General features: G+C 38.4%; 2 protein-coding genes across 2 annotated transcripts in view; one reads left to right on the top strand and one right to left on the bottom strand.

Annotated features, from left to right (window-relative positions):
- Positions 1 to 80: 80 nt before the first annotated feature.
- LOC124265480 (putative uncharacterized protein encoded by LINC00614) lies at positions 81 to 2,766 on the bottom strand. The gene is made up of 3 exons (XM_046700277.1): positions 2,550 to 2,766; positions 2,203 to 2,363; positions 81 to 292 (listed from the first exon to the last, which is right to left on the bottom strand). The coding sequence occupies exons 1-3, from the start codon at positions 2,750 to 2,752 to the stop codon at positions 81 to 83; spliced, it is 576 nt and encodes a 191-aa protein (XP_046556233.1). The 5' UTR covers positions 2,753 to 2,766.
- Positions 2,767 to 8,091: 5,325 nt separating this feature from the next.
- Positions 8,092 to 23,254, top strand: part of LOC124265500 (patched domain-containing protein 3-like) — a 50,419-nt gene continuing 35,256 nt past the window's right edge. Inside the window, exon 1 of the mRNA XM_046700293.1 lies at positions 8,092 to 8,401. The gene's annotated coding sequence lies outside the window, so the exon portion shown is untranslated. The remainder of the gene's footprint in view (positions 8,402 to 23,254) is intronic.

The raw sequence follows: 23,254 nt of genomic DNA, 5'->3' as shown, positions 1-23,254 counted from the left end.
GTTATGCTTTACCCGCCTCCTCTGATCAGCTTTAATTATCTGGTATTCCCATCTACTCTAAATGCTCGTCATGTGAATCTTTACCCACCTGCTCTTAGTGAAAGTCCTGCCTGGTGTAATGCCACGAGTGATGAGGAACACGCTGTGTCTATGGTCATGGAAGGTCCTGTTAGGTTGAACACGTAGGACACCCTGTTGGATATTATAGCCCTGGCCTGGCCTGTCACAGTGTGGTTGGTGACGTCTTGTGATTTGGTAGAGATATAATCCTGATAATCCACCGCCATGGAACCTTAAATATGTTTATATATATATGATTATACACCCTTCAAAATAGAGAAACGCACGGGCCTTTTCAGCGGTTCATTTCTATACCATTAAAAAAGTAGGTGATATTCCATTTTGCGAGCATACCATTAGCCAATGTCAATGCATATGATAAAAAGTAATATATATCCATACAGATGAAACATTTCCAAAGGAATGGAATAAATTGTCACATTTTCCCTTAATTTCTCTTCATCATCTGTTTCCTCCTTCGCTTCATCATTTGCAATTTATCAATCTTGTAAATCCAATATCCACTACTGTTTTAATGGTATATATATATTTTACAGCAATCGTCATTTAGACAATTCCTATGTTTGAATCTCGTTAATCATGTCGTTGCTGTTGTGCATTGCGCGCAAACGCATCCTAAAATGAGTTTGTACACGTTGTCTTAAAATATGAAAACGTAACATGAAAAGTGCATGCAGGAAACGCATTCCACGTAATGCACTTGCAATGTGTCGGAAACATGAGTAGAGACTATAAAAGGCCAAACCAAAATTATCATATCCTTAGGAAATTTACGTCGTGAACGCAGTTACAAAGTACCAAGATTGAATGCCACTGACCAACACATCGCTATTGGACGTTTCGAAGCAGGGGAGTCACAGTCTGCCGTTGCAAGACACTTCAACGTCCACCACAGCACCATATCTCGATTATGGCATCGATATACACGCTTCAATTCGACCAAAGATCGTCCCGGAAGTGGAAGACCACGAGTGACCACTCTTTTCAGGGCCGATTTATCCGTGTGTTTCACCTACGTCACCGATTTGCTACAGCAATGGATAGCAAGACAGGTGCCTGGTCTTTGAAGAATTTGCGACTAAACCACAAGAAATCGTCTGAGAGAAGTAGGCATTCGAACATATCGACCAAAAGTTGGACCTGTCCTGACACGACTACACCTACAACAACGTGACCTAGGATGCAACATGATACAGGCATGGAACCTGGGGAAGTGTCGAACGTTTGGTTCAGCGATGAATCGCGTTCCCTCCTGCAACGACGGAATGGGAGCCAACGTGTCTATCGCACCGACGCGAACATTTTGCGCCGAACTGCGTTCGACATGTGAACAGATTTGGTAGCGTCATGGTGTGGGGAGCCATACCCTACATGGGTAGATCAGAGCTGTTGTGGCAATCTAACAGCAAATCGACCAAATCCTGCGACTTCACCTCCTCCCACTTTTTAACCACTTTCAAGACAACAACGCTCGACCCCACAGCTTGTGTAATGTTCAGGTGTCTATCTCACCAATGCAAACGTCAATAAACTTCAATGGCCTTCCAAATAGCCGGATCTGAACCCGACCGAGCATCTTTCGGACGAACTTGATCGACGCGTCCGTAAACGTCACCATCGTCCTCCGATACTCAGAAGAATTCCCCAAGCAACAATCTCACGATTTGTGTAATCCCTTCCAAGACGGTGTCGAACAGTGACGGCAGCAAGGTATTGACCTGAACGCCTCCGCCCCGCCCCGCCCTGTATCGAATTTCCTTCATCTACGTTTAAGCTTAAGCGACCTATGTACACTTAAATACGTTTAATACATCTCCTTATTTTGGGCCTGCGCGTGTCTTTATAGATGTATCTTTATGCAATACAAGGAAGATATAAGAATTTCACTACCACAAAGATGACGGTTTCGAATGACTTTTAAAATTAATGAATGACAACGTCATTATAATCTTAATACTTGACATTGTTGTTGAGTGGTGGTTATTGGTTTATCAAATCAAATTCATGCCTTCACCTACAGGCTTATCGTTCCCTAATTCGACTATAACGGTACATATATATTGAATACTGCTATGAGTACAAAACAACACACGACCAAAATCCGAACTGGTATAAACGAACCTATGAAGACTCCCACGTCCTGTCCTGCTATTTGTTGCCTGGTGATGCCGGCGTCCTCCAGCGCCATGTGCGTGCACTCCAACACCTGGCGCTGCTGGGGGTCCATCTGGGCAGCCTCGGCTTCGTTGATTTTAAAAAGTTTGTTGTCGAAGTGATCAAAGCTGAAGGATTATATCAGTTCTATATTATTTGTATATTCGTACGGGACACTATGCTTATGTTAAGTACAAACTCATGCAAAACCTAACCTGGGCATTACTTTGTATTGAATTAATAAAAGTCTCTCTAAGTAATTTATGCAAGCGTTTTGTTTGGGGTTGACTGACATATAATATGTCTGTACTCACTTCTTTAATAGCCCTGCTTTCATAGAATAGCTCTTCCCTACAGCATTGATATCAGAGTCATAGAAGGCATCCTTGTTCCATCTCTCAGGGGGGATGTCAACCACATGGTTCTCTCCCTTTGCAAGCATATCCCAATATTCCTCCAGGCAGGTGGCGCCAGGAAACCGGCACCCAATGCCAACAATGGCTATTTCATCAGCCATTGCTCATATGACGAGTTCCTGCTGAAAAGATATAATTCATATTGTTTCTGTGAAGAGCAAATAAGCATATTGTAACAAGTAACAATAAAGGGTCGAAAGGAGGCAAAATACTGAAGTATTCATTACATTCAGCAGGTTCCCGGGGTTATTGAAAAATTCAATTTGGAAATGTGTGATATGCAGTGGCTAGAATATATGAAGTCATTACAGAAATTCATCCTGTGAAGTAAATTTAACCCTCAACTATCCATGTTATTAAGTCTATACTCTAAATTAATCCTCAACTGTGCATGTTATTAAGTCTATACTATTACCCTCGGCCCATCAGATATTTATAAATGAAACCGAAATATATTTAAAAGAAAAGTTTGATGACGTTCTTTTCATCACAGAGGAAATGGTAAATAATATGGCAAGCAGTTTACTTAAACTTCGGTTGAGGCTAGGCGTATTATATCTATATTCTCGTCATTAGGGTATTAAAGTATAAAAAACGGTTTTATAATGGTAAAATTAGGCATATGACCATTTAGGGCTAATCGTTAACCCCAAATTGATAGGACTAGAGCTTTCTCTGAGCAAGCCATTAAAGCTCAATGAAAAGTTAAGTCTTTAATAAGAAGTAATAAATTATAAAGTAAGTTTGATATTATCCACCAAACCTTTTGGAAATATTTGTTAAATAGGCAGCAAAATCCTGTTAGCTAGGGCTAGGTTCTTTGTACTTTCAATATGACGATATATAGTTTTCATGATTTTTTAAACTATGACATATGTCCATAAACGATTTAAGTACTCGGGATTATATTTACCCAAGCACCGCCGTCATTTACGCGGGTTCTGATTGGTTTGTCGTATTTTCGCACATAACAAGCATCGATAGGGGGACGAGTCTTCTTGGAGGTTACGGAAAGTGGCGAGTGATGACGAATGCAGTAAAGCATTGCCCGTGGTGTCTGTATCTCTATGGCTGAAGATTATATGGTTTCCGCTTTCATCACTTTTGCAACTATAATGTTTCTTGTAAATATAGCCCACACAATTTTGATTGTTTCAGAAAGGAATATCAATTTCTTGAGCCCCTGACACTGAAAACTTTAACCAGGAAGGCGAAAAACATTATACAAATATAAACGAAATGAGAAAAAAGGAATACGATAGTCTGTAGCAAGGTGGTTATGGAATACAAAACTACCGGGCAAAGGAAAGTTATCACATTCAACTATTTGTATTAAAAACCAAACCGGGTACAGGTATGAACTCAAGCAGAAATTATTCGCCAAAACGCAACATAACAGTTCTCGATAACAACGCATCTGTCCGGTAACGTCGAGCGAATCGTGTAGTTTCAAAACGTGAAAAACGTAATTGTGGGTCATAAGTCCAAATGCACGTGCATGATTGCAAATAGTGATTTTGGACAGAGCAAGCATGCAGTAACCAAGAAAAGAACAAACAAAAAAACCCACTATGACTATGCCAAGACTTATGCAAGCGCACTGGCTATCAGTATGACCAATATGGGGGCTTCACAACATCAGCAGGCAAGAACCTTCAACTGCAGCCAGGCCACCATCAGCAAACTGCTAACAGCAAACAGGCCAAACCCAGGCCGAACCGATGAAAGTCGGTTCAGTCGGTTCAGAAACGATGGCAGAGTTCGTGTTTTTCGAGGAGAGCAACTGGCGCCAAACTGCGTTCATAAAATTCATCCGTTCGAATGAGGGGGAGTTATGGTATGGGCGGAATTTGTCTCCAGCAAACAATAAGACTGGTTATCATCCGAAAAAATCAGAATGCCCAGCGATGCAGGGATGAAGTGTTGAGACCTTTTGTGGGACCTTGTATTCTACAGCAGACAAGAGGAGTCGTTTTGTAGCACAACGCAGGGCCTAACGCCGCCAGAACTGTTCGAGAATACCTGCACAACGTGAACGTGAACGTATTGCTTTGGCCAGCGCGTTCTCCAGACATGAACCCCATTGAACATTTGTGTGATCTTCTTGATCGCCAGCTGAGACAGCTTGTCCCACCCAAAGCAAAACGACAGAAACTTGAATAGACTGTCTTGAACTTATGAAACAGGTTGTTGCTGACATTACCCACTGACTGACGACGTCAATGAGGAAACGTGGGTTGGCGTGTATAGATGCCCATGGTAGTCACACTCCTTGCTGATGACGTCTCCCCTGAGCCGTTTCTCATTATGTTACTCGTTATTCACTTTTAGAATGAACTCTGATTTGTGTAATTTCTGATTTTAACCCCTTGACACAATCTTAACTAATTGGATCAAGTACAAGGCGAGCATTAACAACGTAATTTCGTCAAATTATTGATTTGTGTTTGTAAAATAATTATCATAAATCTCACATACGTCTTTCTTTCTATTTTCTGGTCCTAGGAAGTCGTGGATAACTTTCTATTGCTCTATAGTTTACCTGGACCCTCACACCAACTCGACTGGCGTTTAATACGCGGCATATGATGAAAAGAGGGGACTGTTTTCAGCGGATAATTCATGTACCATTTACTGATATGTGAATAAACATTGAACTAACATGAAAACACAGCAAATGGAAACTGAAATATCACCAATAATATTATAAACATGCAAATAACACCTCAGCCTTAAAACACATAAAAATCAATAAACATAAAATTGCAAAGAAATAGAACATTTGATATCTGTTCGTTATTAATGGGACCGTTTATAATTTATGGCTTGGGGTGGGGGGGGGGGTGATGATGACATTTATGAAAAAAGCATGTAACAATGTGATCCTCAGAACTACACATGCATATTACGAACCACTCTTCTCCATGATCTTTCCATGCAAGTTGACACTTTCGATCGTAAACATGCATTAAATTTTCCGAATGTGCGTTTTTGTGATGCGCATTCGTTCCATGTACTACACAAACAAACATTATAATGGCGAATTTATAACAATCAAACACTAATTTTGAAATTCCAAATATGCGGGGTTTTTTCCTCTATTTTTGAGAGTATATGTGGACATGTATTTCAAGTAAATATTCGTATCCGATATGCAACGCTATAGAAAAACATACACATGCGTGTTATATATTGCCTTTATAATGTTTGGGTATTAAGCAATATTTTTTTCGACCTCAGTTAATGTAAAGGTGTTGAATGTGGTGGCATGTGGTCCTGTGCATAGAGCTCAGGTCACAAATCAGTTGAAGTTAAGCAACGTTCAACACATTGTGTCTTTGGATGGGTGACCATGTTTGGCAGCTTGACTCCTGAGAGTTTCAAGGACTTCAGTCCTTTCCCACATCGAAGATAATGATACATGTGGTCTCACCTCAGGTTAGTGACTTTTGTTCAAAATTGAAGTTGTTTACCCAGCAGAAAAATGGGTACCCGGTGGAATAAGTCATGAGACTATAACCTTCCAGCGCCTAATAGGCAGCTTGGGTTATCCGGGGTAATAAATGCGCTATGTGCATACCTAGTGTGGAGTTTGGCGCTATATAGATGGACACATTATTATTTCTGAATGTTTATTGGAGGTGTACGATACAAGGCAACGGCATCATTGGCATTCTCGAAGTTGATAAGGGGATAAGAAAACATACAACTTTATGAATAACAACTTCTGACTCATTGTATGTAGCTTAGTCCGTATATTCCGTTTAAAGCTTGCAAGTTAGCTTACGGGTAAATATGTCAAAAAATGTGCTTTTATACGCGTTATCATAATTGTATCATCACGAGATGGGACTTTGAATATTCTACAACTACAGGCATACAACCTGCGATATGATGTATCACGATACTAAAATTTTAGTCACGACGATATATAGCCAAAGTATTGTGCACAGAAGCTGCGATACGACACGAATCCCGATATATGAGTGGCGAAAGAACCTTTAATTTGAAAAAAACTCCACACCTTTTAAAAAACAAGTACAAAATAAATGAAACATGATACTGTTATAAACAGAAAACGTAGATCAAAAACATCTTTAATATCTGCATGCTGCTGGATGCTGTCACTGCAGTTACATAATAGAATTAATTTTAGGCTGATTTCTAAAACGGTAGATCTTAACACATATCGACATTCGGTAATATTCAAAGTTAATCATCGATATATCGTGGCCCATTTGATGTATTATATCGGGATATACGACAATGTAAAGCTTTGTATCGATTAAGGCTGGGACGGGTAACCCGGATACCCGGGACGGGTGGGTAATGAGTTGGACCCGGTACACGTCTCGGTGTCCTGCCAAAACTTCTACATGCCAAAACTTTTACACACTAAAACAACAAAATACATGGTCCAGTGCACAGCTAATCCCCTGTCCCTTACCTCAAGTCACTGGATTGACTAGTCTGACTAGTTAAGTTTAATTAGGCTTAAGATCAAGTTGAATACAAGTACAAGAGGTAGTAGGTGCGTGATGAACTGTTTATTGACATATAAATATCATAACATGTAATATTTTATATGATTTTTTATAAAAACACATGGTATTGTCTTATGTGTCTTATAGCCACATCAGCACTGATTTCAATTTGAAATGTCACAACATAATATCTGATTGTTCTAATGTCATTGGGCAAGTTTTAGGAGGTGGCCGACAACATCTAAAAATTCCAATGGTGTTTTCTGCCTGGTGAGCAGCTTGTCCTTCAGTCGATTATAATCCCACCCCTGGGCTGTTCCATTATACCCATAGGTACGTGCATAATTCTGTCTTGACTTTTTGTAGAAGTTTTGGCATGTACAAGTTTTGGGAGATAACCCCCGTCTCAATACCCAGACCCGTTATGATCATGTGACTAATAGATTAAACAATGCAATCTGTTATTCTTTCATGATTAATAGGTTGTACTGTCTTGAAGGTTTAGACTTAGTTTACAGTCACCTGTTTTGAATATAATACATGGTTAAGATATTGAAAAACTCGGAATTGTAGCCTCCGAGCTGAAGAATATATTGACATTTCTTACAAATTATATGTCAGGAATTAAAATGACGGGTATCCGGGTAGGGTAGGGTAATAGGGGTGGGGTACCCGGGTAGGACATTTGGACCCGTCCCAGCCCTAGTATCGATTCACTGTATCGGTGGCGGCGATGCCGCACTCAGCAATATCCCAGCTATATGGCGGCGGTCTGTAAATAATCGAGTCTGGACCAGACAATCCGTGACACCACTAGGCAAATTAGGAGTAAAGTCCAGTGATCCTCGCGCAAAGTTCACTGCACAGCTGAACACAACGCCACGTCGATAACCAGGACTGATAACAAAGCTGTGACAGATGAAACGCAGTGTGTTACCTGGCAATCGGGACCTTAAGAAGGTATTCGTTAACACACAGTGGTTATGCGGGCCTAACAGGAAAATTCCAGTTGTACTAGCGGGAACAAAGTCGTGAAAGCAACATGGCGGTTTTGTGTCGTATAGCTGAGATTGCCAAGCGAAATGGGTCGACAGTGTATCGAAGTAAACAAATCCTACCACACGAAGATGTCATTTTTCAATAATGGTCACGGTATGGATTTATGTTTCTGATGAAAACTTGAAATGATCAACGTCCTCACGTTCAGAGACAATATCTCCGACAGGTTGTGATCCAGTTGCTCCTGCCACTTTGACGTCTCTTGATGTGAGTATTTATTAACGTATAGAAAGAGTGAGTGAGTGAGTTTAGTTTCACGCCGCGATCAGCAATATTGCAGCTATATGGCGGCGGTCTGTAAAAAATCGCGTCTGGACCAGACAGTCCAGTGATCAACAGCATGAGCATCAATCTACTCAATCGGGAACCGATGACGCGTGTCAACCAAGTCAGCGAGCCTGACCACCCGATCCCGTTAGTCGCCTCTTACGACAAACATGGATTACTGCAGATCAATTCTAACCCGGATCATCACGGGTGTAGAGAAAGATTAACAGTAATTGGTCGAGTCCGATTTTGTAGTTCATTAGGACAACGCACCGTCCGCGGACAATGGAAGAGGTGTAAAAGAGGTAGAAAATAACAGAAAGAATTATTGTTTATCAAAAGGAAGTTACAAGTGATTCAATAAAGCATTTTCCTGGAAGATGCTGGGACTCCACTGAACTATCTCTTTCCTGGCAAGTTTATATAGTAACTATAAGGGCATCTCACCATCTGTTAAGGTTAGTTTTAGTGATAATTTGGTAGTTTTTTAACAATTTCTAATATCGACTATATTTATGTACAAATATATATATTCTTCAAAAAAAGAAACTATTTAGGAAAATATTTGACACAAACCAATCCATGCTGAATCCCCACATGTCGGGGAATGGTTGCCGACGACAAAACGTTTGAAAAAAGAAACGTTGAACAAAAGCATAACGTTACACTCACGTCTGTAGTAATATGAATCGCTAAAACGCACCCAACATGAAATGCACGTGCATCATGAAATTGTGTATCTCCCTGAGCTGAAGCCTATGACTTCAGGCTTTAAAAAGCCACATCAATGGCACTCCACTATAGACGACAAGAGAATGAAAAGACTGACAGAAGCTCAACGACGCAACACAATCGGCCGTTTACAAGGACGGGCATCGCAGCATGAGGTGGCAAGGCACTTCAGCGTGTCCAGACAGACGATCTCAAAACTGTGGACCCGATACAACGTACAATACTGAGAGTGTTAATGACAGACCCAGGTCAGGTCGACCTTGGGTTACCACCGCCGCCCATGGTCGCTACATCCTGTTGGGACACCTTCGTTCAAACACCACGGCAGCATCATCCACAACAATCCAAATCCCTGGACTTCGCCGAATCTCGACCAGACAGTGCGCAATTGGCTAGGGGAAGCCAGACTTTTTACCAGAAGACCAGTTCAACGTCACGTTTTTCCCTTCATCAACGTCAATGGTTGATATTTGGAGCATGATAATGCTCGACCTCACGTTGCACGTATTTGACAGGACTTCCTCCAGCAAAACAATGTTCAGGTGCTACCTTGGCCTTCTCGATCGCCCCGATTTGTCCCCATTGAACATCTATGGGATACCCTTGATTGACGCTTTCGCCAGCGTATTCTGCCACCTCAGACACTACAAGAACTGCACACAGCACTTCAGCAAGAGTATCAAAACATTCCTCAAGACAGCATTCGGCATCACCTTTCCTCTAACCGCCTCTGTGGTGTAGTGGTTAGAGCGTCCACCCGGAGAGCGGAAGGTCACTGGTTCGATCCCCGGCCGCGTCATACCAATAGACGTGAAAAAAAAGGTACTTGTTGGTCCCTGCCTGGCGCTCGGCATTTATGGGTACAACAAGGACTGGTCGGCTCGGAGTCAGTATAATGTGTCTGAGTGGGGTATTCATGCTTCACTGCGGCATGGTATCTCAGTGGGCTAGCACTATAAAGCCAGCTTAAGTCTGGGCTAGTACACGCAGCCGCACATACACATTCACACGCATGCACGTCGTCATATGAGCGAAATATTCTCAAGCACGACGTAAAACCCACTTTCACCTCACCTCACCTCACCTTTTCGCTATGGGTCACCGCTGCCAAGCTGTTATCGATGCTCATGGTGGTCACGCCAGATACTGACATTTTACTCTGACCAAGTGGCTTTAATAGCCCTCTGTGGTTTTACCAAACACTTTCTTGATAATCATGTTTTGGAAATTTGTGAAGTGATGATTTTACCATAGTTGAGCAATGATGTCATGTTTGAATCAGTTATATGCACTCAGTAAGTAAATTCCAAAACACCATGTATAGTTTCTTTTTTTTGAAGAGTATATACAAGGATGCAAAGGGATGACCTGTTATGTCTCATACGTTTTGTATTTCCTGACTGATAGAAATACGTGAATGCTAGAGATTCGTAAAATCAGTATGCTATTACGATTCTATGTCAAGACACTAACAGGGTCCGCATGCCATTATGTGAAATGCAAAGACATTTTGACCAAGATTTCTTAATCAAGTATGCAATACACGCTAAGTAACCCATTGTGTTTATATGTAAAGAGTGCCTCAGTCGTCTGAGGCCATTCGTCACCCCTTGCCCCTTTCCGTAACCTCCAAGAAGACTCGAAAATACTATAAGCGAATCAGAATGTAATGTACTATGATAAATCAATTATGGCAACATGTGATTCTTTACAAGAATCAAGAAAAATAAATATCGTCTTTTTGACGTCACAAAGTATATTTCCATACCAGACATAACCTGTGTGAATTGTAGATTTTATACAGACAGGTTCATGCATTATGAGAGGTTCAAATCAAGAAACGTGCATTTATTCATATTCAGTTAATGACTCAAAACAACAACGATTTTTCACAGAGTTAGCTGATCCATATTTTTTTCATCTAAGACTATATCAGTATATATTAAGTAATTCAAACAGCCACCATTTTCAAAACAATATATATTCATATGTAACCAATCATTTTTAATGACGCTTATTGGTTTTCACATTTCAGATCATGTCATCTATATTTTCTATATAAAAATACATTTTATTCATTTTCTATCCATCTATCCACAAGGGATATGTCAACTTAGTTAAGTTCAGACAACTCGGCTAACATTTTGAACTGAAGATCTGTTGCATGGCTCTCCGTGAATTCCCCAGTTTAATATCTCTTAAAAATCAAATTCTATGAAAGTATCATCCCTAGTATTGATTTCATTCGTGGATACAAAAATATAAACTTGCATATTATTGGAATTTAGAATGTTTAGATAACTAGAATAAATAATTCAGACGTTGCAATTCAATTCTTTATTCTCATAAACCACCTTGGTGGTACAAGAGCATATATTGTAAACATATATACAAATACAAATTCAAATTCAAGATGAAGTAAACAACATTTTAACATTTTTTTCTGACAAGAGATGATAGATGTAGGATATATTTTGATAGATTTACTATGTCTCTAGATGTTTTGTTTCATTGGGAAAAGAGGTTAGATGGGAGGGTAAATATTGTTTCCTCAAATTATCTAATGCTTTGCAATGAAAACTATAGTGGTATTCATCTGCGATGCTTTTAGAAGTGCATAGTTGACACGTTCTCTCGTCCCTTGGAATATTATACCAGCGGCCCGTCTCAATAGGTAAACTATGGTTACATGTTCTAAATCTCAATAATGGTAAAGAAGGAGGAGATATACATCAAAATTGGGAAATAGCTTTAGGTGCTGATAGTGTATACCCTTGGGACTAGAAATAATGCCATTGTGCCAGTTTTGGATAAATTGATCTTTCAGAATATGTTCGACTTTTGAAACCAGCCACTTGGTAGTACAAATTGAGGGATTTTCAAAAACATACGAGATTCCAGTATTGTCTAATATATTTTTAACGTGCGAGAGCCAGGGATTATCTTTTTTATCTATTGTTTAAAGTGATAAATACTTGTAAATTAAGTTCGTAAGCTTAAAAACACCTTCTTGGTAAGTTAACTTGTGCCAAAGGTTTAATAAACGTTTATATATCATAATTCTAATTGGGAATCTTCCTAGTTCCCCATACAACATGAAACGAGGGGTTGAATTTATTAATCCTGTAATGAGTCTTAAGAATATTAAATGAATTTTCTCCAAAAATCAAGGTTTTCGAAAGACCAGACTTCTGCACCATAGGTCAAGATAGGTACTACCATTAAGTCAAATGCTAATAATAAACAGTCTAAAGGCAAGGCTAATTTTCTAGCTTTTTTCACTAAACTATACATTGCTTTTGAGGCACTATTGCTTACAGTTTTAATACTTGATACGAGTTTTCTATTTCTATGGAGAGTTATACCGAGGTAGGTATAACTATCAACTATTTCAATTAATTTCCCATTCAAATTAAATTTATTTTTTGTGCTTTTTGATGGTCCTCCCCCGAATATTACTATTTTAGTTTTGTTTATATTCACTTTTGGCTTCCATGAATCACAATAGTCCTTAAATGAGTTCAAAGCATCTTGTAGTCCCTTTGACGATTCATCAAATAATATTGTATCATCTGCATATAATAAGACTAACAACTTAACAAATATCACCAAGTCTTCGTCTTCAGTATAGTCTAGATTTACACCATTACAGCCTGAAGTAAGTAAATGAGTTTCAATATCATTTATGAAAATGGAGAATAGTAAAGGTGACAGGTTTTCCCCTTGTCTGACGCCGTTGTTACATGAGGAGTAGTTTGATACATCATTATTACATTGTACAAGTGATTTGATATTGCTATACATTGATTTGACAAGATTCAGGAATTTACCCTCTATACCAAGCATTTGCATTTTTTTCCCTCTCGCCAAACAGTATCGAAAGCTTTTGTAAAATCTATAAAGGCACAATAGAGTTTTTGTTTCCTATCTTTCAAAATTTGCATCAGATTATAAATTATTAATACATTGTCAACAGTGGAGAATGATTTTCTAAACCCGGCTTGGACAGGTGTTAAAACATTATTAGTATCTAAGAAATCTGAAAGGCGGTTGTTTAATATTTTAGTGAACAATTTTCCGAAACAACTAAGTAGAGTGATTGGTCTATATGAGTTAGTATCAGATTTATCGCCTTTTTTCTTATAGATCGGTTTAATTATTCCCGTTAACCATGATTCTGGTAAAACACCCTTCTCAAACTTTTATGCACTTAGTGCTAATGTATACCTACATTATAAAATTATCAGTATAGACACAGAATTATAAAGTATTTACACTTAATCATTGACGTTAACAGGATTCTACATTGCAAATAGTTTAAAATCGATTGTACTTTATTACTATGTTTTACAGATTGAAATTGGCAAGATATTTGAAGCATTATTGTTATTGTAACGTGATTGTTTATGTTGAAACATTTACAACTTTATGGATGACAACTTCTTAGTTATTGATATAAACTATAAATTTTAGATAAAAGGGATTCTGACACCGAATGATTTAGACCAACGCACGAAAAGTGACATTTGAGTATTTTCGAGGAGGTTACAGAAATGGATGGCGATTAGTGACGAGTTTCGTCCCTGTGGCGTGCCTAAAATCTGTGGACGTGGGCAAAGATATCACAGCATGACAGGCATGAAACCTGTCTCTTACCTTTCAAGTATTTTGTAACATTTTGCATACTATATTATAGGTGACTGCACGTTGTTTGATGTTTGGTCTCACGCGATGATAAGGTAAATCAATATAATAAATTTAGAATTTATATATATATTTTAGTCTGCAATAAGTAAATATGGTCTAATATAAGTTTCCATCGTTCAATGTTGGGTGTATATTTATTGACATATATCCCAGGGGTGTAAAACGATATGCTACTGCCTTATGACGTTAGGCTCCATTACTATTATACGCTCATGCACGTACGGTAATTGTAGATTGTACTGTAACTAGGGTATCGTTCCTAATGTATGGCTTAGCGGAGTGGGGTGGGGGGTTTACTACCGGTGTCTGCACACGACATCGACCCTAGTTACAGTACAATCTACTTACTACCTTGAAGTAGACATTTGTGATGACACGCAGGGATTTTCAGGTTAACCGCATTTGGAGAACACTGGGCACAATCTGTGATGATAAGCAAACGGGTAACACTAAATTCGCAAATGGAAAATAAAATAAATTGTACCACTTCGGAAGTGATATACATAAAATAAACCTGATTTTAGAGACTAGTTTACTTTATTCATGATGTAATATATACAATGTCAACAATAAATTCATTCATTCACTTTGTACATGATTCACCACATAAATCATCACAGAACCCCTCCACCCCAGCCATAAATTATGTACGATCCCTAATATGAGTACGATCTTCTTTTAACAAAGGTATTACGGGAACCATTCACACTGTCGTTCTACGTAACTGTTGCTCTAATCATTATGAACAACCCCACACAATTACCTTTACTGTCAAGGTCAGTCGATTGTTTAACGTTGTCAATTAGTTTACGCTCCTCGAATCATAACAGGATTGTCTTTGTACAATGGTGTCACACAAGGGCATCACTGTACAATGATTTCATACGAAAATGCATTCATATAATGGTGTCGTACATAGAGAATACTACACGAGGTCTCATTACATACGAATTATACGAAACGAGTGTCCTTCCTATGGTATCTGACCGAGCGACACTCGTTAGATAATCTGTATATGGAAGTGTGGTATTTTATTTATTACCCATAGTGACTTCACTGCCTTGGCAAACCGACGTCACGATGCATGTCTGTTGTCTTTGCCTCGTACAGCCTCCTACAGTAAACTACTCCGTAGCACCTCGTTTCTTGGTTTCCAGTTGCTTCATTCGGCTAACATCACTGGTGGAAACATTGCGTTTATGTTTTTCGACGGATATAATGTCTCAGTTCGACTCACAATTAAACAGCGACACGGCAACATTCGCAATGTTTACATTCCCACAATGCATTTAAGTAGTAGAATGAATGAATTCACGTGTTTGTTATGAATGAAAGAATAGTTACGTCAGAATGTGACCTAATTGAGAGGTCATCGGTTATCCAGTCAAATTGTTAGAATCTCAGGTCAAGTCGTTACGACATAGGTCAACGTGATACGACACTCGTGTGACGTACGAGATTAGTATGCAACTACCCATACGTTGACCACGTGGGTAATAAAAAGATGTAATACCTGGTATCATTACTTTCACTTTCACTGGTGTTTTTTCGAAAAGCATTCGTTTTCTGAAGATAGTTAAGACTTGAGTTTTGTTTGGCATTGACTAGTTATTTAATACAATGCTATCTTATAACAGGGTCATCGTACAATGGTGTCATATGCAAGGGTATCTCTTTAAATATATATAGTAATAAGGCTATCTTTGTACAATAAGTATTAGGCCATTAATAGGTATCTTCGTACAATGGTGTGATTCAAGAGTGTCTTCGTCCGGGGTGACATGACACAGTGAATCAATAGATAAGATTGACGCCTTTCCATACTATTCACTTGAGGAATTTGAGCACTGAAGGCTTGAAGTGACGTTGAATGTTTAGTTTAAACATATTTATTTCGAAACGCAAGAAATGAGGATCGGTGAACAAGCCAGAGGCTTATGCAAACACCTCTCCCGTACAACATTGAGAGAAGAAAATATAATTCCAGCTTGTGAAATTTGTTCTTTTGTTGTCCCAGAATGTACAACGACCGCCACTGTATGACGCCATCGCTACGTCGCGAAAATTTAATCTCCTGCGTGTTCCGTTTACCAAATATATTTCGGCTACACCTACTGGAAGCCTAGCCCAGGAAACACGGAATTCCATACTTTTGTCACTCTGGTGATTTTTCAAAGTAAAAACGTAACCTCATTGGTGGTAATTCAACAAAAATTTCAGTATCAAATCACAAATGCGATACGATTTTTCTGACATTTTCGTTGGACGTTTAGATGTTTTCTTATTTGCGTTTTAGGACGTATTGTAATGTTTCTGTAGCTCAGAGGTATATTATTAATGATTTGCTATGTAGAAACACACAAAGACAACCTTTCAACGTGCATGGTTAGCCACCGCACATTTGACTTGATCCATTCAATTTTCTTAAAGGCACAATGTCACGCTCTTTCGACAATATTTTGGCCTATAATATATATATTGGGTCATATGCACTCACTTTAGCTTCCAATTGCTACAATAAAAAAACTTATTATCCCATACGACTTTGCCTGAAATCGATAATTGAAACTTCGAGGTGAACAGCTTCCAAACAGATGATTGTTGCCATTATATGGAATGTAAACGATTGCTCCGTACATCGAAAACTGTCGCACGCTGTGTTGTCGGTTTTTGCCGATCTGGCCTCAATCACAGGTTGCTTTTTAGGATATTCGTAAAGTGACAGAAAGCTATGGGGTTCGCTTGAAATAAAGTTCGGTTGGTAGAGTGAGTGAGTGGGTTAATATTTAACGTCACATCGGCAATATCTCAGCCATATCGTGACAATTTATACAATAAAGATGAAAACATTCTGAAGAGTAAAACCTGTCGACGATGAACAGTAAAAATACTAGAGTATCAAAGATATGAATATATAAAACTTTCATGTAAAACTAAAACATTTTAATTAAAAAAGACAATACAATATAAAACACGGGCTATAGATCGCCAACAACTGAAGGTAGATCACCATACTGGGGTCTCGGTCGGGCGCGAGAGTCGATTTGATGCAACGTTGCATTAATTCATTGGACATTTTTCATTTCATATTGTAATAATTTTTTAGGAATAAATTATATGGTAGCCTCGTTGGGGGCTGATAATTAGTATCAATGAGAGAAATGCAATATTGGTTTTAAGTGTGATTTTAAGTGTGGCTTGATAGTGCGCAGTTGCTAATTTATACTACCATGTTTAAAATACCATTTATCTATTTACAAATCATTCAACAAATCTAATTCTTTTAGAACTGCAATAATTAAATGAGAACTGACATTATTAAAAAGATCCTTCATAGTTCGTGATTTTATACAGTTATCCCTTGTGATGGAATATTCAACACAGTCAAGCAAGACATGCTTGACTGTGATTCTTTCATCACAAGGGATGGAGGATCCTCACCTTTCAATAGGTATATTCATGAGTATATCTTGTGTGGCCAATACGACATCGTCGTATGATGACCTCTTCAAATCTGGACTGACAACCCAAATAGGTGTAACCATTTTTAAGGTTTTATTTCATGTAGTTTATTGATACCTACTTGGGTGTCTCACTTCTTCTGCATCAGATCACATTGTATTCCCAGAAATGTCAACGTGGCTGGGTAAACAACAGAGGACGATGTCGTATTGGCAAGTTGCAAGATCATTATATAATTCTATAATTTCTATTAAAAGTGGATGTTTACAAGAAAGATTTTTAATAGCCTGAAGGCAAGAAAGAGACGGAACATATTATATATTGTTTATATTAAGGGTGCTATTTATATATTTAAGAGCTGTAAGTATTGCGTTTACTTCTGTGTGAAAATTGAATTGTCGTTGGGTAATCTGGAAGAAATTGTTTTGGACCCAATGACAGTGGCACAAGCCACTGCGCCACCATCCTTGGACCCATCCGTAAAAAAGGATTCATATGTATTATATTTACTTCTTAATTGATTATATTCTTGTTTATATTGTAAGTCATTAGGATTTTTAAATGATGTTAATGTTAGGGTCCGTTTGTACTAACCAGCCTGCCAAGGAGGAGAAGAAAGAAGTCGGGAAGGAGATATATTAAACAGCTCAATTTATATTAATGAATGGCCTAATTTATAGCCCTAGAGAGCTGAACAAGAGAAGGTTTCTTGTTATACAAATCCTTATAAAGAGGATTAAAGACACATTTATAAGCAGGGTTAGACTCGATAGCATGTAGATTTGTAATATATTGTATAGCTAATTTGATACGGCGTTGATTAAGTGATGGTTCTCAGCCTCAACGTAGAGACTGTCAAGAGAAGAAGTTCTGAAAGACCCAATACAAAGTCTTAGGCCTTGGTGGTGGACAGAATGAAGTAATTTTAGGTTGCTTTTGCAAGCTCCATCATATACGATGGAGCCATAATCAAGTTTGGACCGGACCCATGATCGGTATAGATGTAGGAGGGTAGCTTCATCCCACTTTGAGAAATAAGTATATTAAGACATATTACTTTGTAAATCATAATATCTATAAATGTATATCTCTATTAACCTATTCTAGCAAGGAACATCTAGAAAAATTGTCAATGTTTCTGTATCATGCCCGTCTACACAGAAAAAATGTACTCTCTACTGCCTATTAAAAAATTGTCTGTATACATGTACTGTAGGCCTATGGCATCTTAAGTGCAAATACAGATGAATGATTGATAGCAATGAAAGACGAAATGTCAGTAGGAAATGAGTGCAAACTGCTGATACAGATATGCTGGGATGTTATCGAATTAAAGGCATTTTAATTGTTAGGTGTACTTTGCACAAACTATGGTAGGAGGTTTACGTGTTAATATGCTGTCAGTAAAAGTGACATTTCAAACAATGGGAAACGTGCAGAAGAAGCCAGACATTGAAAATCGTGATGCTTGCATAAAACATTTAGAAATTGGAGACAGACGTTTTTTTAAGAATGTCAGTAACTTACCTTTGTCAGTTTGGCAGAGTTCATGGATGAACCCGAAGTGTATGTATATATGTAAATCTAACTGTCTGAACATACATATATAAGTATCATTTTGTCACGTGACACATTACGCATCCAATGTACATGTTCTGATGTCAGAGGTCACGTGTTCTACAGACAGTCTCTCCTTGATAACATTTCCGAGATGATCAAGTCAAGTACGAGAAAACGGATTGGTTAAAAAGTAGTAACAACTTACTTGTGGAATTATTTCGAGGGATTGAGTGTGGACTTTAAACGACGAATCGTGAGATTAAGTGTCTTATCTATGCTACATAACCATTCCGTTATCCACCGAAGTAGGTTAATAGGTTTCATTAGGCAAAATTACGCGTTGCATGATTGGAAATAGAAGTCTTTTGACTGGTCCCTAAACCAAGCTTCTGTTGTAGCCTTCAGGTAGACCAATAATAGGATATGTACAACAGAAGTTAACTGAGAAAACGTTTAAACAATACTTTCTAAAGATGGTAACAGTTTATGTCTTTGAATAATATACAATGGACATTCAAGGAAGTAATGAAAAACATTCTGACATCCATGGCCACATTGACATGATGCGTCATTTTTTAAAATATTTATTCTAAATAAATCATAATTAAGTGTATTCATCATATATCGTAATCTTGGGTGCAAAAACATTTAACTTCCTTATTCCAAATGAATATATTTAGGTGCACAATTTTCTTTCACGTGGATATAAGATTTAAATGATGCAACAGAGTCGCAATTTCTAATAGCTAAGGGAATATTAGCAGTTATTATCAGGAATATTGTCAATTAGCATCCAATCAGCATGTTTACAATTTAATCCTTTCTGTATTTTCTCTTCACGACTTGTGATATATGTGTGCGTTACTTGTTGTTACAGGTATTGCAGTACTGCTTGTCACTACATACCTCCCATCGCCTGGTTGTAGTCGCTTTAATCCAAATTTCGCTGTTTGCGATTAACAAGACCTTGTCGTATGCCTCGTGATATCTAAATATCAGTTTTTCTGTATCAGATATCATGATATGTTGGATCAAATGTTCATGCTCTGTATTAGAAAGATGACTTACACGATCTGGTATATAATGGAATAGATAGTAAAACGGTGCGTTTTTATTTGTCCCTTTCTTAATAGTAACTGACCGACTGACTGAGTTTGGTTTTACGCCGCTTTTAGCAATATTCCAGCAACATCACGGCGGGGGACACCAGAAATCGGCTTCACACATTGTACCCATGTGGGGATTCGAACCCGGGTCTTCGGCGTGACGAGCCAACGCTTTAACCATTAGGCTACCCCACCGCCCCTCTTAACAGTAACACCATTGCTTCATGGTTGTATTGTCGATTGGTGGGCTGTATCCACACCAACATTTCTTTCATCTGTTTAGGAAAACTACAAGTAAAAAATAACCAACATATTAATACTAAGTACGTGTATTCATCTGTCTAATCTTTCTAATAATAAGTGTTTGTAGGTATACTGGACTATTGTACAGATTAAGAAATGAAATCTAGGTACTGTGTTTTCAAGCTGCAAAACGATACGGCGATAATCTTACCGTAAATCTAGAATATCGTTTCCTCTTTTATTACAACAACGATTCCCTATTTGTTTTTAGACACGCTGTGAGGCTTAACGGCTCACAATTATAGTCTCGCCGGCTACGGGAAGTTGACTCTTGATGGGTTGATAATGTACTTGACATAACATTGAAATACTAATAAAATCGACTTAAGACAATAACGACATTGGGGCCAAAGTAGCATATTCCAGAACACCCATGCTGTGTATATAGATCTAGGCTCCATCTCTAGGCTTCAAGCTGGCAATCTTCATTTTGACTTTATAAACAATATGCATGAGGCCACTTTATCATGAACAGGGACAAATGAGTCATGCTCGAATTGTTTCCGTCATGATTTAATAACAAGCAGAGCCATCGACGTACTGTCCCTAACATCAATGGACCTGTTCAATGTTACCTCTCTGCACTAAGGCATTCCTGATAATAAAAACAATCATTGAATTTTCTGTCCCTTTTGAGAACAACGTGATTGGCAAGATTCAGGAAAAGCATACTAAATATACCTCGACTTTGAAATGTCTCTCTTGCCTCCCAAGTACACTGTCGTCAGACTCCCCATTGTTCACTGTGCCCTTGGTTTAGTACCACCTGATCTCTTGGCGCAGATCTGCGCCCACTTGCACAAAGTGATCTTAGCGCTACGACTATCTTAAGCCTGTGTTGGAGAATGGGAGTTACAATCATTGTAGCGCTAAGATCGTTTTGTGCAAGTGAGCCGTGAAGAGTGCCCGGGTTCTCCACCGGGAGTACAACCCTTCTGACACTCTGGGTAATGCAGAAGGCTGCAGTGTTGGGAAGCCTACATATTCTCCGGAAAGTTCTTGGTGGGTTCGACTAGGCAGCATTTCCTGGGATGATTTTGTTGATGGTGATGTACTGCTGGACGGAAAATGATGCTTTCAAACTTCTGTGGAATAGGCCCATATACAGCCTCAGAAAAATTCCAGCCATAAACCTGATCTTGTCCTTTTTGATAAAGCCAATGATTCAGGAAAAGCATACTTAATATGCAGACTACGCCTTTGAAATGTCTAGCTTGCATCCCAAGTACACTGTCGTCAGGCTCCCCATTGTTCTGCCGCAGATCAGGAGAGTGCCCGGGTTCTCCACCGGGGGCACAGCCCTTCTGACGCTCTGGGAAATGCATCATCATCATTACACGTTTATTACACAAAATAATCCACCATCGGTGGTACATGAGTATAACAAAGGAGTACATACAAAATGTACAACAAGATGACTACATCAATTAAAGTGTTTACAAGGAATCTTAATGAACTTGGATACATTTTTAAGGGCAGATATTTTACTTGAAAAGAGTATGTCTGCAAAATAATTACATTTAAACAAATAGTGAAACTCATCTCCAATCAATTGTGAATCACATAAGTTACAAAATCTGTGTTCTTTTGGGGTATTTTGCCATCTCCCAGTTTCTATGGGAAGTTTATGGTTTTATATTTTAGGATCGGTTTAGAAATATCATCTTAGAGAAGTAGATATTGTTCAAATTTTGGAGAGCGCTTCAAAACTTTACAATATATTCCTTTAGAGAAATTTTGCATATCGCTAGTCCATGATTGTAAAAATTGGTCTTTAAAAATAGATTCAATATTTGAAATGATCCATGAATTTCAGTATAATTAGGGTTGACAAAAACATCAGGCAATCCGCACTTACAGAGAATATGTTTAATATGACTTAGACAGACATAGTTATTTGATTTTTTGTTTTGCTTAGTAATATATTGAAGAATGAAAGCTGCTATTTTGTTATTTGGATGTGATAATGTCAATTTACATCAATAGGAAATTAGTAGTTTCGAAATTTGAAGCTGAATAGGTTCCCTACCAAGTTCCCCGTACACCAATGAAATTAGGGGTGTTATATTTTAAACCAGTAACTAATTTAAGAAATTTTAGATGTAATCTTTCTATCATGTCAGTCTTCTCATGTCCCCATATTTCACATCTATACATCAATATTAGTACTACTAATCTGTCAAATTGCCCAGTGGCAATTTAACATTCTAGCTCGTTTTAGTAGCGCTATTGATGCCTTCATACCGAGATCGGCTGTGTGTTTAACAGCAAAATTCATACAACCATTTCTGTGTAGTAAAGTTCCCAGGTATTTATAAGTGTCTACAACTTCTATCTGTTCTATAGTACAAACGATTTCTTATAATGAGCTGCAGGTCCGGAACCGAAAACAGCAGAAGGCTGCAGCGTTGGGAGCTTTCATATTCTCCGGAAAGTTCTTGGTGGGTTCGTTTAGGCAGCGTTTCCTGGGAGAAGTCCCATTCGCTGCGTGTAGAAGGGGCCCTGAGCTGATGATGAGCCTTATCAGCCTGACTGTGCCATGATCATCCAAACCCTCTCTGCTGCATTTTTCAGTTTAATCTGGAAAACAAAATAATATAGTGTATTATGATGCCATGTGTACAAACAGATAAATGCATAGATATTCCTTTTTATAACATCGGGTCATGACTGGACGAAAAGACACTTGGCATAAGATGATTACAACAACATTTACTAACATTTCTTCGAAAGAACACATTCATAAAACTAAATCGAAACAAACATTCCTTTACACACCTAAGCATACACAACACCTACACACAGACAGAAACACTCACATCCAACCACGCCTCCACACCCTCACTCACATACCCACTGGCAAACTCCCCTTGCACACACACACACACACACACACACACACACACACACACACACACACACA

The sequence above is a fragment of the Haliotis rubra genome, unplaced genomic scaffold, assembly GCF_003918875.1.
Source record: "Haliotis rubra isolate DU_JTF1 unplaced genomic scaffold, ASM391887v1 Scf98, whole genome shotgun sequence".
In the NCBI taxonomy this organism is placed as follows: domain Eukaryota; kingdom Metazoa; phylum Mollusca; class Gastropoda; order Lepetellida; family Haliotidae; genus Haliotis; species Haliotis rubra.
The sequence above is the reverse complement of the archived record's forward strand: the minus strand, read 5'-3'. Positions and strand labels throughout refer to the sequence as shown.

Bases quoted from the DNA above. Each gene is read 5' to 3' on its own strand.
- LOC124265480 (XM_046700277.1), bottom strand. From the start codon at position 2,752: ATGGCTGATGAAATAGCCATTGTTGGCATTGGGTGCCGGTTTCCTGGC. The intron at 2,364-2,549 runs GTGAGTACAGAC...ATAATCCTTCAG, and splicing joins AAAGCAGGGCTATTAAAGAA to CTTTGATCACTTCGACAACA. The intron at 293-2,202 runs GTTCGTTTATAC...AACATATTTAAG, and splicing joins GGACGTGGGAGTCTTCATAG to GTTCCATGGCGGTGGATTAT.